Below are 17,129 nucleotides of genomic sequence, written 5' to 3'. Positions count from 1 at the left end.
GCTTCACACGAATGAACATCTCGTTTATTCATTCCAAAGGCGTCCTCTGTTCCAAAGTCTAACGTAAAAGCGGCAGAGGTAGCTCCCGATTCAATTTCACAACGTCGTCGATGGGATTCCGCTCTATTTCGTCCTTGATTTCGTCAACGATTTTCGTTGGCATTTATCGCGGAGATAAACATGCTCGGCATTTACTGCGCATCGCGGGGCGCGATCCACCCTCGCCACGGTGCCGCACTGTCATCGGGCGTCGCGACGCAGGGTAAGGCACAGCCTCCTGCACTCTTCCAGATCGATCCGTCTGGCCGACGAGCAAAATCGCTAGGAAGTCTTCGAGGCCCAAAGTCTTGCTATGTCAACCAGCAACGGCACGTGCAACGTCGATCGCTATGTCAAGCTACCGGGGATCCATATTCGGTATGAGTAACTCTCGTTACGTGCGATTGCGATACGTGATTAATTATCAGCGATTACGCGAGCCGCGCGAGCGACTCTAACCTCGGGGTTCGTCTGTCAGTGAGTGATAACTATAATAGTTCCTGTGTGCTGGATACCTTCCTCGTGACTTACTTTAACAAACAACTTTAATAAACAATTCGATTGATATCTACAATCGACCGGTTATTTTCCTTCTCGCGAACGAGATCGCGAAATTTTCACTCGAATCGATCGTGCAATATATTTTCGAATCACATCGAAGAGGATCTTTATTAATCGTTGATCTTTATCATATCTCTTTTTCGACTTTTACCGTAATGAAATAACGATCGCGCGAACGGTCTTAGAATTAAAGTCGAAGGATGCCACGTTGACACGATGTATATAGTTAAGGCCTCTGGTTTTTCCTCACTGCAGATATATTGAATTTCGATTTACTGATGCAGGATAATAAAAAGAAATTATTTCGTGCATTTTATCGTGGTATGCAGACGCAAAAACTATTTACTTCTATGCACTGCAAGAAAAAGATTTGTAATATAATATAATAATTTGTAATGTAATATGGCTCTAATGAAAAAAATAAAAGTCAAGGATAAAAGCAGAGCATAAAATAAATGCGGGAATAGAAATTCTACAAAATTCTATAAAAATATTGAAATTAAAATTGAAAAATATTGAAGAGCTGTTGAAACATTAAACCTAACATTAAACTTAATATTAAACCTAATATTAAATCTAAAAACCGCATGCATTGATCAAATTAACATTTGATATGATATTAAAAGAGTTTCTATCTGGAGCGGCTAAGATATATTTCATGAATTTTTTTTCAAGTAAACGGTAAAGTTTTTATAATTGATCTTTTTTGGGGAATTATATATATATATATTTGATAATTCCCAAAAAGATATCATCGATTTAGTTTGTAAGTGACTGTTTTTGTTATAGCACATTGACTTTATGACAGGTCGAAACGTTTGTCACATTATTTATTTAAATTTGTAATAGATTCTTAGCATATACATCTAGCTTGGTTCGTTAGCCCCTTTTGTCTCCTTTGTTTTTAATTTTTCCCTAAACCCTAACCTGTTGTTATAAAAAGATATATTTTAAGAACCAAATATCCAAATAAGAAAATTGAAACTCTCGTTGTTATGTATTTACTCTTGAACAACATTCCAATACATCTCCAGTAGATAGTTCCTCGTGGGTTGTTTTATATCATATAGGTATATTATTATTAAATAGGTTTTATATGGACTTTCAATATATTTTAGGCTGTAGAGGCAGTTCATGTTTGTAAAGAGCTAACGGTACTTTACTAGCTTACAGCTATTTACGCCGAACAATAAGTGGTTTTCGTTCGTTGACAATGTGGTTATAAATAGCCTATATTTCTGTCTTTATATCTTCAATAGAATCTGGCTGCTTCTTTACAATTAAATCATTTGGTGAAATTTAAATTAGACCATAAATCAACTTTCCTTGACCTTTCCCTCCTAAACAGCTTGTTCTCCTTTTAATATTTTTAAATTCATGCGTTTTCTACCTGGCCAATGCATTCCTTTTCTTACTACCACATCATCATGTGATTTAATATATGTATAGCATATTTTTATTGTTGCCATCGTTTACGTACGTCGTGATTTTATGCCGTATTTTTCTTCTTCCCCACACTGCCGAAATAATTCCTAAAGTATTTTTTGTCCTGCTGTGCCCCATAATAAAACGTTCATATTCTTCGGATTTAAAAATCACTTTAGAAAGAAGAACATGTTTTATATACAAACTTGATTTTATTGTAAGTCTAATATTTTGTTGCTGTGTTTTTCTATTAGACTTGTAACTCTAAACAGCGACAAAAATCCTCTTCTTTTTTCCATTTCCGGATATACATAATTTTGATGATGGAAAAATTCCCAACTTGTGAATTTTTCTCTTTTTCCTCTTCGACTGTCGAAAAGGTCAGAAAAGTTCATATATTACTTTGGAGGCAATGTAAATTTGTTCAAAACTGGGATAATATGAATTCGACAGAAATTCGTTGCATAAATTCTACATCTCGCAAAACAAATTTACGCTACTTATTCCAACACCCAATATTCTCATCGCTGGAGTAAATCAACAATTGATTTCAAATGTTTTGTTTATTAATGAATCTGAATTTATTATCGGAATATATCTCCGCAAAAGCATTGCAATACTATTCCAATCCACGAGCGATAGCCTTAAATTAATTTTGTTTTTGCATGTTTTGCAGATCGGATCATTGATAGCAGAAAATACAACGAAAAAATTTATTATGCGATATGCACGCATACGATCGAGAATGATATTTTCGTCATTCTTTATTTTCAGCTTTTCTGCAAATGTGTACTTACACTTTGAGCGCTAGATGTGCTATACCGTCTTATACTTTGTCTCACAGTCCAACGATTTCTTTGAAATAAACGTTTTCTTTGCCTTTCTAGATATGTACGTGTTATCGTGATCTTTTACGGTTCATTTCCGAAGAATTTTCGTATGCATTGCTTGAAATGTGAAAGCGTTCTGCTCGTTTATTTTCTTAGTGACAAACTGTTCGAATATTTTTTTTGACCGTTGAAACTGCTATTAAATCTAAATATATTAGGGGAAGAATGTATATAAAGGAATAGTATATAGAGGATTAAATCCCTTGTTGGCAAGGACAAACTTAGATATAGGTCTTTGTGGGAAAATGATAATAGGGAACGACAAATCACCAATTTCTGCGGAGAGATTCACACAGACACTCCATTCACTTGTAAATTTTATAGGTATCACCAAAATATTTTAAGGACATATTTTTAAGATCTAAAACTTGAAAAAATGCGAGAAAATTTTTTTAATATATAATTATGTATAAGATATGTTTATTTCATATATATATATATATATATATATATATATATATATATAGGCATTTTGTATATGTATAATTATAGATTTTTACATATATTTCTATATAGAAAATGTTTATCGGGTGCCGCAGAGGCACATGTTAATTATATTTGATAATAGAACGACTTACAATTTTAGTCCTAATCCGAATTGTTAATTAAATCTTGTTGGATTAATTAAATCCTAACGAAATGTCTTAAATATATAATTCTTTTGTTTCATCGTTCAATTTCCCGTCTCATACATATTTGCCGAGATTTCGTCCCCCTCGCAATACATTCTCGTCCAATTTTAATTAGTTAACACTTGCGGTCGTAGATAGCAGCGGCGGACAGTAAATATAAGTGTCGCCATCTTCGAACAATACGACGAATCATTCTTATCTTATGTGTGTAAGGTGTGTTATTTTTGTTACTTGTCTCGCGACCGTGATACTATACGTTTGACGTAACGCTTCTGGCGACGACGTAGTGTACAGTTTTGTTTACGAAAGGACCTCTTTAACTCATGAATATGAGCACCGCGAGATAATTCGGTAATTACGTTTATCCAACATAAAACAATACGTGTACGAGCAAAGAAATCTCCGGCACTTGCGACGCTACGTCAAAACTGAAGAGAGGGGAAAAAAAGAAAAAGAGAGGGGGGGGAAATAAAAAGATTGATCTTGTTTTATTTTTAAGTAGCTCGACATTTAACTGTGCACAGTGTATATAATTCCTTTAAGAAATGTGTCGTCTTTTGATGTTTACACGATCAACATAATTGGATTTGCGACTACGTACTTAACTGCATCTTGTTCGATAGGCTAGCGTACTCGCTTTTCCAACGCTTCATCAGTTATACCGTGGACGACACTTCCGAGTTGAATCTCTAAATGCTCGGCGGAAAGAAAAGCCTCTCGCTTGTCTGCACTTTAACCCGTCGAGATTAATATCGTACAGATGTCGTTCGAGTAATTAATTCATCAACATGCATAGGATTAACGTAGGTCAACGCTGGTCAGGGCTCTCGAGTCCTCTTCTAACTAGAGTCCCTCGAGTAAAGAGTTTTTCGTCCACCGTCCACCATTTTCAGACTAACTGCGGAGCGCTTTTCAAAAACGTTCAAGTCAGTTTAGTATCTATGCAGTTTACTGATAGAAAAATAAATTTAATTCGCTAGTTTATATGTATAAATATTATTATTGCTATAATAAATAAATCTGTAAAAAGATAACAGTAGAATATGCAATTTCTTCGTAGCTATAGTCTGAAACGTAAAATAGTTCAATAAAAAATTGTCTAATTCTTACTTGAGACGTTCTAACTCTGGGCAATGTAATTTAGCGTTGAATACGAAAATTGTACGCTTGGATTTGTTAAACAAAGCGAGATGATTCGATGCGCAAGGAATTCATTGAACGTGTTTAATGATATATGCCGATTATTGTGCAAAAAAAACCAAGCCGTTTACGCAAATGGAAATGTAAATTTTGTCAGAAAAGCCACATTTTCCTACATTTCCAATTTTTTTCTTAAATATTCGACACACAATACTGGGGTATATTAAATGAATAAATGAAATTATTGCAGGTGAATTATTAAATAAATTATATTTCAGTACGAATGTATATAGCTGCGCTTAAAGTAAACTAATTAAAGTTTTAAAAACTTCATAAAACAGGAAGTATTATTCACAACGGATAATAATGGAATGATTTTGTTTTTCAGACTATATCCATAAGTCGAGTATGTGCAGGAAAAAAGTTCGGAGTGACAGACAATTTGACAACGTGGATTATACACAGCTTACGGAAACCGATAATGGTTTCTTTGATTCACAGGTGGGTAAAAAACAATATGACAAATCAGCATCGTAAAATATAGTTTCTTTGCGTTATTATTGCGCTTGAGAATTCATTATTTAATACCTCAAATTAATTCTTTATTAATTACTTTTAAAACGTTGTGTTTCGTACAATCATTTGTGTTATCTGTAAAAGTGATACTTTCTTTTATTTCAGTTTGTAAGCCCACCAGTGAAGATACCATGGAAGGCTATTACGTTAGCAGCCCTCCTATTCGTTGGAGGAACCATTATGCTCATTATGGGAAGCTTGATCGTGAGTGGGCACATCGACTCGAAAGTAAGATTTATTTTATTGTGTTGTAGATATGTAGATTATATAAAATTGCAATTGTACTGTGACGTCTTTCAAGTAGTAATTTTGAGCATGTATGCAAGTATGAGATGATCTTATGTAGTATATTCAGTATAATCTGTAAGTTTAGCGATACGTACGTACTGATTACTGACAGCATCTGTCGAAATCACACGTTATTAAAATAAAAATTCTGTTTACGTTGCAGTATTCAGATCGGATGTGGCCAGTGATAATTTTAGGGGCCTTGATGTTCATACCCGGGGCTTATCACATGAGGGTAGCTATTCTAGCGTATCAGAAAGTACCTGGTTATTCTTTTGACGATATACCTGAGTTTGATTAAGATTTATGCATACGTGCACACAGTACTTATTTATTGACTCTATTTTTACAAAAATCAATTTAATGATGAGAAATCTTTTGTTTATATAGTAGATTAAATTGCATAAAGAAGAATATATTTCGTGCTGGGGTATTTTGTATAGAGTTAAAGTAGCGAAATGAAACACATTTTTAGCAACTTGACTATTACCACTGTGTTCCTTTGTAAAAAATATCTTTACATTTACACAAATATAAAAAAAAAACTACAATGCAATGTTTTGTTATCAAAAACGTGATAAAAATAATTTAAAAATAAATTCGTCTATATTTATAAAAACAATTGTGATCGAAATACAGCATTTATTACGAAATGTTGGAATTACATAATATGTTTTCATGTTTGTATTATTTTCTCAGACCTGATAAATATATATCTATGTAAATTAAATTACCATGTGTACAGAATTTTTTAAATTTACTTTTTTATATCTTTGTTTATTACGTATAATTTTATACATACAAAGTAAATAGATAATCGTGTGATAAAAATTTATATATAAAATTGACAATTGTGATGGTATAACATATTTGTATGCTACATGATAAAACGATTGATAAAGTTACAAAAATATAAATGTCTGTAATATAAAAAAAATAAAAATTAATAAACAAGTCTTTAGCGTTTCTCTTTACAACACATTTTAAATGTCATGTCACATAATACAGAAATAAAAAATTGTAAATAAAATCTATAGAAATCGTAAATATATTTTCTAAACATTTTGCGCGCACGTTTTTCATTACTATTTTTATTTAAAAAATCTGAAGTCTGGTCTAAAGTTTTCTGTTAAAGCCTGGTTAAACCATTGTTGAGCTTTTAATCAAACTAATCATAGTATGTGTATATAGCGTAGATATATATACGCTTGGCATTAAAAATTTTTTTTGTCAGATTTTAAGAGGATGATAGGGTATCTCATTTTTCGATACTCTTTCTCTCTTTCTCTTTTTTAACATTGAAACAATTAATATTAGTTGATATTAATAAGTAGGTATTAATGTTGTGTTACTTGATCTCGTAATGCACTACTACTCGAGAATAAGAAGTATGATATTAATTACAATGTTCGGTTTTTAAATAATTTATGATACTTTTGCTTTGTAATTTATATATTCTACCTTTCCTGCAAGGCATTAATAATAAAGGTGGATCAAATCGAGTTTTCAAAACGTTTCTAATTAATGTCTTTATGTTCGTAATAGCTTTATTATTGTAATAGTTCTGCAATTCTGCGCAATACAACTGCTCAGTTGATTTTATCTGTAAATTAATAACATAAAATGTGTGATTGAAATATAGTATAAATAATTATAAAATAGAAAGGATATTGTTAGTCTGACATACTGATTAGTATGTCAGATATGTAAAATGTTTTAAACATAATTTGTAAGAATTTTATTTATAAAAAAAATGTGCTTACCTCCAGGATAAGATATACTTTGATATTTTGAGGTTTAGCAAACTCAATCGCATGTCCAAAATTTATCATAAGATTTTTTAACAATTGCAGAAATATAAGATATATTTCTTCTTCTGTCAAATCATTATTTATAATGATGTATGTTACTGGCCACAACTATATTGTGAATATATAATAAATATATTCGTATTAAGTAATTTAAGAATTACAAGTGTTAAGAAGAAAAGTACATACAAAAATATTAAACATATCAGAGGAAAATATCGTTCATAAGTTGATTAGAGTTATAATCTATTTTGATTATATTAATGTGTAAATAAAGTTAAATTATATATTTACCTTCATTGTTGGGTAGACACCTACGCCTTCTGCGTAATTATATATCTGTCTGGCTAGACCTTCGTCCAGGTGAGTTAACGTTGCAATTAGCGCACGACACGTTGTTGTACTTAACGCAAAAGTATATTTAAGTATTAAGTTAGCCATCTCTATGATTAAATTCGTGTCCTTTTTTGACAAAGATAATATTATTAATTTGTCCACGTAACAAGATAAATCTAAAAAGGTAAAGGATAAATTTTATTGCTATGAACGTTATTAAGAACACAATATAATTATAATTAATTTACAGTATAAATATGATAATGAATCGCGACAATATGTGCATATAAAATTCTACTTTACCTATTGGGTAATACTGACTGTATTGATCTTTAAGTAAAAATTGGAAAATGAAGACGGCATGTTCAATAAATTCATTACAAAATGAATCCAATAAGATGTGCATTATTTTGTTCCGTACACGCTCATCGTTAATGGTACTTTTAACATACCACTTATCGCGACTAGTACATATAATATTTTGGTCTGAAAAAATTAATACAGATAAATAATATATTAATATGAGAGAAATAACGATAAAAAAAAAGATAACTTGAAATATATTTCTTATGTCCAATTTTTTATAATTGACAACGAATTAACAACGTTAATTCGTTAAAAATCAATTATATTTAATGTCAAATAATTTTATATTAAGAGTATTTGTGGATATTTTTATGTTTATCGTTAATATTTATATTAAAATTTATGAAAGAACAATCGATCTTTGCAAAGTAAACTCACATTTAAGTAAATCATATGCTTTTACGACCTCTTTGTTAGCTAAGTAAATTTCAGCTGTTAGCAAGAAATACTCGGCATTATATGGTAAATTATACATATGAAGTGATTGAATCAACCATAGTGCAAGCCCCCAGGCCTCCTTGTCCACTAAATTGGTCAAAATGTCTAATCCTATTTCAAATAATATTTTACCCAGAATGTTGAAGGTACCCATTTGGACTGAAAAGTCCAAATATACAAATTAGGTAAAATTGTAAATAAAATTTGTAGTCTAAAATTCATTAATATTTTATTTATTTTATTATAATACGTTACAACATGTGATACATAAAATATATCTGATACATACACCGTAAGTTAGTCAACCAATAAAGAATATTTTTTCATAACATTAAATGAAAAATATATTTTAGAATATCATTATGTCAAAAATATTGTAACTGTTAGTATAAAATTATATCTTTTGTCATATATAACTCTCGATACTTAAAATCTACAAAATAATATATATTACATGCATTAGTTTATATATAAGTTGTATTTCTATATATGCATAGTAATAAGTTTGTAGATATACAAGTTGGTCGTCATCACATTATAACTACTTGATCAACAATATGAAATATGAACAATGAGGAGAAATAAAATCATTTCAATAAAGTAAGTATGTACTATATAGTACAGTGTATAGTATATGTTATAGTATAATACAACCTATATTATTTAATATATCTCAAGTATTTCGTGTGTTATTTAAAATATTTATTACCTGTACGACGTATGATGTTTGCTAAGTGGTACTCTGAACGTTTTACCTCTGTTCGAAGTATACTACAACAAGAACGAACAAATAACGTAGTTTCATCTTGCATTTCTGAATAATTTTTTAAGATATTAATAACATAATCATAATCATGATGTATAAGTCCCTTCTTAAATCTCTCTAAATCTACATAAAATTTCCAAAGATTTTTATGTTCTCTATAAGCGGATTGTGCTTCGGATAAATCATCTACAAAAAATAGACAAATAAGTAAATATATAGATATATAAATATAATATATATACACAGAAAAAAAATGATGTACTACCACCAGCACTGGACTCATTAAAAATAATTTTGTTAATTCAATAACAGTACTAATGAAACAAATAAGATCTCATTAAGGACATGACGTATTTGTTTCATTAATATTGTTATTGAATTAACAAGATTATTTTCAATCACTGTTGTTAGCTAATGCTGTTAATTCATAATTTTTTTCGTGTACATATATAAAATAGTTGTATGTTTGAAGGACTTTTTATAGAAAAGATATGTATGTATGCATGCGCGCGCGCACATACACACATTCTTTCATAGCCAACAATAAAATGAATAATTACCGATAAGTCGCAGTGTATAACTTTCCCCGTTCACTTTGGCTATAGGGTCCTCATTTTCATTTGCACTTTTATCTATAAAAGTACTACTGCGTTTCGGAGATTCTATCTGTGACATACTTCCATCGGGAGAAGCAATAGTTTCCGATAAGCTTTCTCCAAAATTCTGAACTAATATCGCAGGAGAATGAGAAGCAATAGGTTCCGATAAGCTTTCTCTAAAATTCTGAACTAATACCGCAGGAGGATGAGAATTGTTTGCAGTTTTACCAGCCAATAAGCTTTTAAAGCGTTCTATCACGTCTTTGTCCAATGTTGATATTAACATAGAACGAACATTTCTTATCAAGTTATCATTAACATCTTGAATATCAGTGAATTTTTCATTCTCTATGCATTCAACTAATATCTTCTGGATAATATATTGTGGTATTATGTCCGGTGATACTTTCAAAATTAAAGTTCTCACAGTATTCCAATATTCATTCGGTTTGATGTGTTTTTCAATACATATTAATATGTTTGTAAGATCGTTTGAATTTGTAATCGGCGTAATGTAATCCACCAAACAATCCACGATTGTTTTTAAAGACATTTGTCTATTCAATAACTCTATAATAGTATTATTTGTGATGTAATTCTTTGAAGATAGTGTTAATAATTCCCCCGTATGAAACATTCGGTACATTGCCAAAATCTGGTCAATAGTTAATTTCTGTAATGACTTTATGTATATCATTCTGCACAAAAAACTATAGCCAGAATCTAATGTCTCTTTCATCGTATCTAGTATCGCTCCAGGATCTTCCAAGTAAACTGTATTAACGAGTTCCTGCAGCTAAAAATGAGATCAAGTTAGTATACAAATGGTTATATGCAGGGGTAAAAGCCATAGTGGTGTAAGTCAAATTTTTTCAAATATTTATATATTGTATAGATTGCATCTATGCACACAAGTCAATATTTTAAAAAATTTGACTTACACCACTATGGCTTTTACCTCTCCATATACAAGAAAGTAAAATAATAGAGTATAAAATAAATGTACTTACGTCGTGCATGTATCTACAGTATGCTTGTGCTTGCTTGTAACAGATACCTTTCCTCAATAGCATATAACAATATCCATTGACAAGGCTATGAATTTTGTTCTTCTTAAAATTTTTTCTTACCCATTGAGGTTTTAACATTTCTATGTTTTGGATAAATGGTGGTACTTTCGATACAGTTTTAATTTCAGGTACACAATCTGTAGTCGGTCTCAATTGATTGTTAAATTCCCTTTTTGTCTCATCAGTTTTATTCCATTCTTCTGTATCATCTTCTTCATATTTTGCATACTCTTTGTTAAATTCCGTTGCGTTCTGTTTTATATACTTATTAAAACTGCTAGTAGTCATTATATATGGTACATCAGAATGTAAAGCTTTGCTTGGTTCGTTTTGTTCACTTAAAAATGTAGACGTTACACGTGGTACATCAGAATGTAAAGATTTGCTTGGATTGTTTTGTTCATTTAAAAATGTAGACGTTACACGTGGTACATCAGAATGTAAAGATTTGCTTGGTTTGTTTTGTTCATTTAAAAATGTAGACGTTACACGTCGTACAGCAGAATGTAAAGATTTGCTTGGTTTGTTTTGTTCACTTAAATATGACATTACTTGTGGTACATTAGAATATAAAGATCTCCTTGGTTTGCTTTGTTCACTTAAAATTGCATTTTCAGAGCTGTAAGAACAAATAAATTTCTAATTATTGAGAATATTGTAACTTATACAATAGATGGTATTATTAAATTGCAAAATATATCCATTAAAAAAATTATTAACCTTTTAGAAAGTTACAAAATATTAATAATATAATATTAAATTCCGTCAGATTTGTTTCCAATTTATACTTACAGATTTGTATCAAATGATTCTGCAAACAGAGAAATGCAATCGTCATCATAATCATCATCATCATCATCTTTATTTCCGTCAGTTGTATATTTCTTTCGTGTATTAGTATCTTCATGAATACTTTTATCTATTTGATTTATATGTTGCGTTTCTTTCGGTGAGCTAGGGCAGTCCATGTGATTGATGCAAACTATATCCGTTTGAATATCTTTCTCTTTATCCAAAGTTTTACTAGAAACTGGTTCTTCGTCGAAAAAGAGTCTTTTGCGAAATTTCTTGTTTTTCATTGTACTTGTTGAAGCACTTATATCATTTTCATTATTTAAATCTATTTGCTTAGACTCTAAATTATTTTTATTATTTAACTTATCTTCAGATGTCGATAGTTTGGGAGATGGTTTTGATCTTTTTTTATTCAAACGTTCACGTAAGTCTTGCTCTGTTTTTTGCTCTGTGGAATTATTTTCTTCGACTATATTTGATTCTGTTACCGTTGTATCGCTATTTGAAAAGTCATTAAATTCTTGACTTAATGATTTAGCACATGTTGCATTATTCTGCAGCCAAGTCGTTCTATTTAATCTCCTTTTTGAGTCCAAGTTCATATGTATAGTATCTTCTGCTGTACGCTTTCGATTTTGTCTTATAACTTTCTCTTTGTTGACAAGTATTAATGATCCGTTGACATTAGAGCTTTCATTTACATCCATAAGATTTAAAGTGTTCTTTTTGCTTTTATCAGAATTTTTGTTACATTTTTTATCACCTTGTAATATATTACTTTCGTGTTCATCATCTAATTTATTTGATTGTTCTTGGTGATTCAAAGTATAATCTTCATAAGTTGTTTTACTATCAGTATCATTAGCATTTACATTATTATGATTGTTATTTCTTAATTCTATCGAAGAATCATTTTTACGATCTATTTTTGTACCGTGCAGTTTCTTATTATCTATATCTTTATTTCTTAAATTAATGCTATTAAGAGCTGACGTAGACTCTGATATGTCTAACATATCCATTGATCTATTTATTTCAGATGTATGATATTCTTTTTCTCTGAGAATGTTTGTGGATCCAAGTGTGTTATCATTATCAACGCAAGAAACTTGCTTCAAATTGCTATTAGTATTATATCTATTTTGTTCTAGAAAAACTTGTTTAGAAAAACTATTCTGTAAGCTCTCATCACTCATGTTTACTTTCATAATTTTTATTGTACCTTTCGGTAAGATATGATTTCCAGTTATTTTTGGTAGTTTCTTTTTGTTATTATTCGTCTTATTTGCACATTGTTTTTTATTACATGTTGTAAGAAACTTAGGCAGTACTGTAGTAACATTAGTCTCGGGCGCTGTTGAATAGATGGGCTTGGAAATGAATGCTTCTGAAACACCTGTTACCTGCATAGTACTATCTGTAGTCAGAGATGTATCGCTCGATTTCGTTCTCGCATAGATTTCTTTCTGATCTTGGCTTCCATTTATGTTATTATATGTGGTCAAAACATTATCAGAAAGATTCGCGTTTTTAGATTTAAAATTTGTCTTAACGTCTTCAGATGTTCCAGAAAATGTATTTTCTACGTCTTCCGCATTATTTGTATTTGAGAATACAACTAAAAAGATAAAGTGTCTTTTTAATAGATTTCTTAAACTAAATTTTTAGATGTCTTTTGCTTCTAAAATATTATCAAACGTAAAATTAATAGCAGATTAATATGTATATACCTTTAACGCTTTTATTCTTTCCAATGTTCAAAGGACATTGTTCCAGTTTTACTTTGCAAACTGCTCCACCAGCAATAGCAGCTTTATATAAGGTATTATTATTATGCTTTTTAATGGAGTAACATTCTGTATCCGACTTCTGTGGAGCTTCCACCGGATGAGCTTCATTGGATATCTCTTGCATCTTGCTATTATAATCAGTAACAGTTAAAGTTTTTGCATCCAAATAAGTATCACCATCAGAGTTGAATTTAACTGATTCCAAACTTGTACCTACTTTATATTAAAAAAAAAATGGATAAAATTTTACACATCGTAATACATAATACAACGTAAATAAGTTCATCATATGTTACCTGAGTTATTGACGTATTTTCTTTTAGAACTATCTGTCTTCTCTTTTCTTGATTTTCCCTTATTACGACGGCTTTTATTATTTACTGGCACAATCTTCTCTTGTGTAAGACTGCAATACGTGTTCGAAGATACGCTAGATGTTTGGTCATTACTTTTACTTGAAAGTGACTTAATACTAGTATCACGTTTTAATTGCTGCTTTTGTGCTACAAATCCCGGGTGAATTACTTTAGGACACCGATCGTACGACACGTCGTTTAAAAGTTTAAGATTTGTACATTCTTCATTTTTCTTTTCAGTTAATTTTTTCAAACAACTTCTTGTTATACGAGTTTCATCCGCTGTATTATCTTCCCGCACATTTTCCTTTAACATCCATACATTAGAATTTTTAGGTGTATTAATACATGGTGACGAATGTTCTAACTCCTCTTTTTTCTTTTCAGATAAACGCAATTGGTAACGTTGAACTAGATCTTTATCTACAGCAATGTTATGCAACACAACCATACACTTAGGAAGGTCTTTCAATGCTTCTAACTCGTCATTACTTTTTGCCCGTGCGTTTTTCCTGTCTTTTGTCTTTTTTGCCATTCTGTTTGATTAACTACTAATACATACGTTGGTGCTAATGCTTTATGAAAACCAGTTTTCAATATATCTTCACTGTCAATAGTAATAAAATCCTTTAAGCGTCTAACTTGAACAACGCATATCTTCATCGCTCTAGATCTTCGAGAAACGTCGTTTACATATTATTCTTCACGTTACAGCCGAACATCGTGCGTGTGAGCATCGCGGATACAGTATAAATCAACCTAATGGAAATATATCCAGCATTTAATAAACGAGGCAAGATGAATGGCATTTTACACATCAACAATTCACATGGACACGGACGTTGTGCGAAAAACTACACGGTGGCCCGATAAGAAAGAGATACATGATACATCGGGGGGAATATCAAATTACAAGGTAAGCGGCCATTAGACCCTTTTATCTTCTCTCCATGATAATCGACAAGTTAATCATCCTCGTTGTGCAGTTCTTCACACCCAATCAAGTACATCGACACGATTATTACTCTTACATCTGTTTATCCGCATCCAGAAACGTGCGTATACGCCCATCACGTGCGTGTATTTCTCGGCCCAGAGAGACGTCTTCCAGAGACTGATAAAGGTGCACCACGAGCTTACGCTAATCGGTCGCGGGCCAATTCGCAATGAAGTCCGCCGCCACGCCGGTTGACCCGGTTCGCCGCGAAAATATTCAAGTTACTCGCTTCGAGAATCGCAAGCGTTTGTATCGATATCCAGCGACGTCGGCGCCGCCAATTTACGCGTACTACGTAGGCGGTAGGAGTAACGTAGGCAGGGTACGGTTTCTGCAATATCGACCATCGGTGACCCGTGGCCGTTGTCGTCGCACGCGGCCGCCACGACTCGATATGATACTTCGTTGCTCGTTAAAAGTTGCAGATCGTATATTTTAGCCGAGCTATTAGAAATTGTAATTATTCCGTCGAGCATGGACTACAAGGATGAGCAGCGCAACGAGATCGAGGCCTTGGAGTCGATTTATTGCGGGGAATTGGAGAGTACGTATCGTGAATCCAACCTGTACACAACCGATGCATGTCAGAGCGAGGCGGACGAGATGCGCAGCCTAATGATAATACTGAGCTTTTTCGATAATGAATTACTGTTTGTCACGAGTTAGGGCCTGAGCAGAATGGCTATTTGCAATTTTAAGACAATATTTTATGCTTTAAATCTTTGTCTTTAGTAATACTTGTGTCTCAAGTCTTACAAACGTTGACATTTCCTACACACGTTTAAAACTTGATGCAAAAGACAGTATTGTGCGTTACTAATGACAGACTCAAAGCATAAAACATTGTCCTAAAATTGTAAGTCAATCATTCTGCTCTCGGGGCCCTAATACGTGTGTGTATGTTGTACAGTTTTAGCGACCGAGCCGTTTTACACATTTGCCATAGCGATCAAGACGGAGGAATATGAACCAGAGACTGTCAATGGTCTCGGCTGTCGATTGGAATTTACGTATACGTCCAAATATCCGGATGAGCCGCTGCTCATATCAATCACGGAGCAGGAAAATCTCGAGGATGGCGACGACGAGAAATTGAAGGCACATCTGGCGGAACAGATGAGCGAGAATCTTGGAATGGTAATGGTCTTTACGTTGGTCAGCGCAGCTCAAGAATGGCTCAATGTACAATGGGACAGAATAAAACTGAGGAGAGAAGAGACTGCGGCGAAAAAGCAGAAAGAGGAAGAAGAGGCAGAAAGGGTAAGGGTTTTTATATTACAGATAGATCTGCATATAGATGGCAATTGTAGTAATGTTCCTTTTGCTTTTATATGTAGAAACGATTCGAGGGAACTCGAGTAACCGTGGAATCTTTCCTAAGCTGGAAAGAGAAGTTTGATGAAGAAATGGGCTACACAAAACGGAGAGAATTGGCAGATCGCGAGGGCAAAAAGTTAACCGGCCGGGAATTATTTATGACCGACAAGACGTTGGATCAGTCGGATCTTAAATTCTTAGACGACGGTAATTTATATTTTGTTTCCTGATTACATTAAATCTGACTTTTATGTTGAAAGATAATGGATATTAAATGTTATGTAATTTTAATCACGTAGGTGATGCTGTAAAAGTAGATGAGAGTCTGTTCCAAAATCTGGATGATCTAGATTTAGATGATGACGAAGACGACCCAGACTATGATCCAAATATCTCGGATGATAGTGCCTAAACAAATTTGATTCAGTAGCCACCAAAGTGATACGTAGAACTAATTGAACAGGAATTTACTAAATTATTACTAAAGAAAAAGGAAGAATGAGTAAAGTATATATTTTAAGTACTAGAATTTCTCTTGCAAGCTGGATACTGTATTTAGTGAAGAGTGGCAGTGATGAACGGATCGGCATGGTTGAAACAGAAAATACGATATTTCTTCAACCGATGCTTTATTGGAAGACAATTCACAAAACGGAATATTTAAGGAATGAGATAATTTTTATACTTATGTATATATAAATTATGTTCATAAGCTTTGATTATATTAAAGAAACCTATATCTCGTATTAATATTAGTCTTTCCCTTTTATCTTGGTATTTATCACAAAAAATATATATAGAAAAATGGTACAAGATAAATATATATCTAATACACGAAATAACGACCAGGATTTAACATTTATTCATAATCTTTTAACGTTATAATTCGCACAGTAGCAATTCACAAACATTTCACGATTTGATGGAATCTATTTTCTGC

At 32.1% G+C, this 17,129-nt stretch overlaps 3 protein-coding genes across 7 annotated transcripts; 2 read left to right on the top strand and 1 right to left on the bottom strand.

Annotated features, from left to right (window-relative positions):
* Positions 1–250: 250 nt before the first annotated feature.
* LOC139773257 (transmembrane protein 230) lies at positions 251–6,281 on the top strand. Of its 2 annotated transcripts, none has more exons than XM_071707585.1 (4): positions 251–417; positions 5,076–5,188; positions 5,369–5,491; positions 5,715–6,281. In XM_071707585.1, the coding sequence occupies exons 1-4, from the start codon at positions 390–392 to the stop codon at positions 5,850–5,852; spliced, it is 402 nt and encodes a 133-aa protein (XP_071563686.1). In that variant the 5' UTR covers positions 251–389; the 3' UTR covers positions 5,853–6,281. The 2 variants fall into 2 exon arrangements, with proteins under 2 accessions (XP_071563686.1, XP_071563688.1); XM_071707587.1 differs by lacking the exon at positions 251–417 and adding an exon at positions 3,739–3,898.
* Positions 6,282–6,307: 26 nt separating this feature from the next.
* LOC139773255 (uncharacterized) lies at positions 6,308–15,187 on the bottom strand. Of its 4 annotated transcripts, none has more exons than XM_071707580.1 (12): positions 14,907–15,187; positions 13,816–14,634; positions 13,460–13,732; positions 11,727–13,347; positions 10,875–11,553; positions 9,826–10,660; positions 9,209–9,451; positions 8,440–8,658; positions 7,999–8,181; positions 7,654–7,871; positions 7,315–7,470; positions 6,308–7,154 (listed from the first exon to the last, which is right to left on the bottom strand). In XM_071707580.1, exons 2-12 carry the CDS (start codon positions 14,408–14,410, stop codon positions 6,948–6,950), a joined length of 5,229 nt encoding a protein of 1,742 aa, XP_071563681.1. In that variant the 5' UTR covers positions 14,411–14,634; positions 14,907–15,187; the 3' UTR covers positions 6,308–6,947. The 4 variants fall into 4 exon arrangements, with proteins under 4 accessions (XP_071563681.1, XP_071563680.1, XP_071563683.1 ...); XM_071707579.1 differs by having other exon boundaries at positions 13,460–13,735; positions 14,907–15,186; XM_071707582.1 differs by lacking the exon at positions 14,907–15,187 and having other exon boundaries at positions 13,460–13,647; positions 13,816–13,891.
* A 30-nt stretch (positions 15,188–15,217) lies between these two features.
* On the top strand, positions 15,218–16,935 carry LOC139773258 (RWD domain-containing protein 1). The gene is made up of 4 exons (XM_071707588.1): positions 15,218–15,416; positions 15,783–16,132; positions 16,210–16,396; positions 16,489–16,935. Exons 1-4 carry the CDS (start codon positions 15,347–15,349, stop codon positions 16,599–16,601), a joined length of 720 nt encoding a protein of 239 aa, XP_071563689.1. The 5' UTR covers positions 15,218–15,346; the 3' UTR covers positions 16,602–16,935.
* Positions 16,936–17,129: the final 194 nt, after the last annotated feature.

This window comes from Temnothorax nylanderi, unplaced genomic scaffold (genome assembly GCF_030848795.1).
Source record: "Temnothorax nylanderi isolate EJ_2023f unplaced genomic scaffold, tnyl_v1.0 TNYL_tig0059_pilon, whole genome shotgun sequence".
Lineage (NCBI taxonomy): Eukaryota > Metazoa > Arthropoda > Insecta > Hymenoptera > Formicidae > Temnothorax > Temnothorax nylanderi.
Note: the sequence above shows the minus strand (reverse complement) of the source record. Positions and strands in the feature narration are given on the sequence as shown.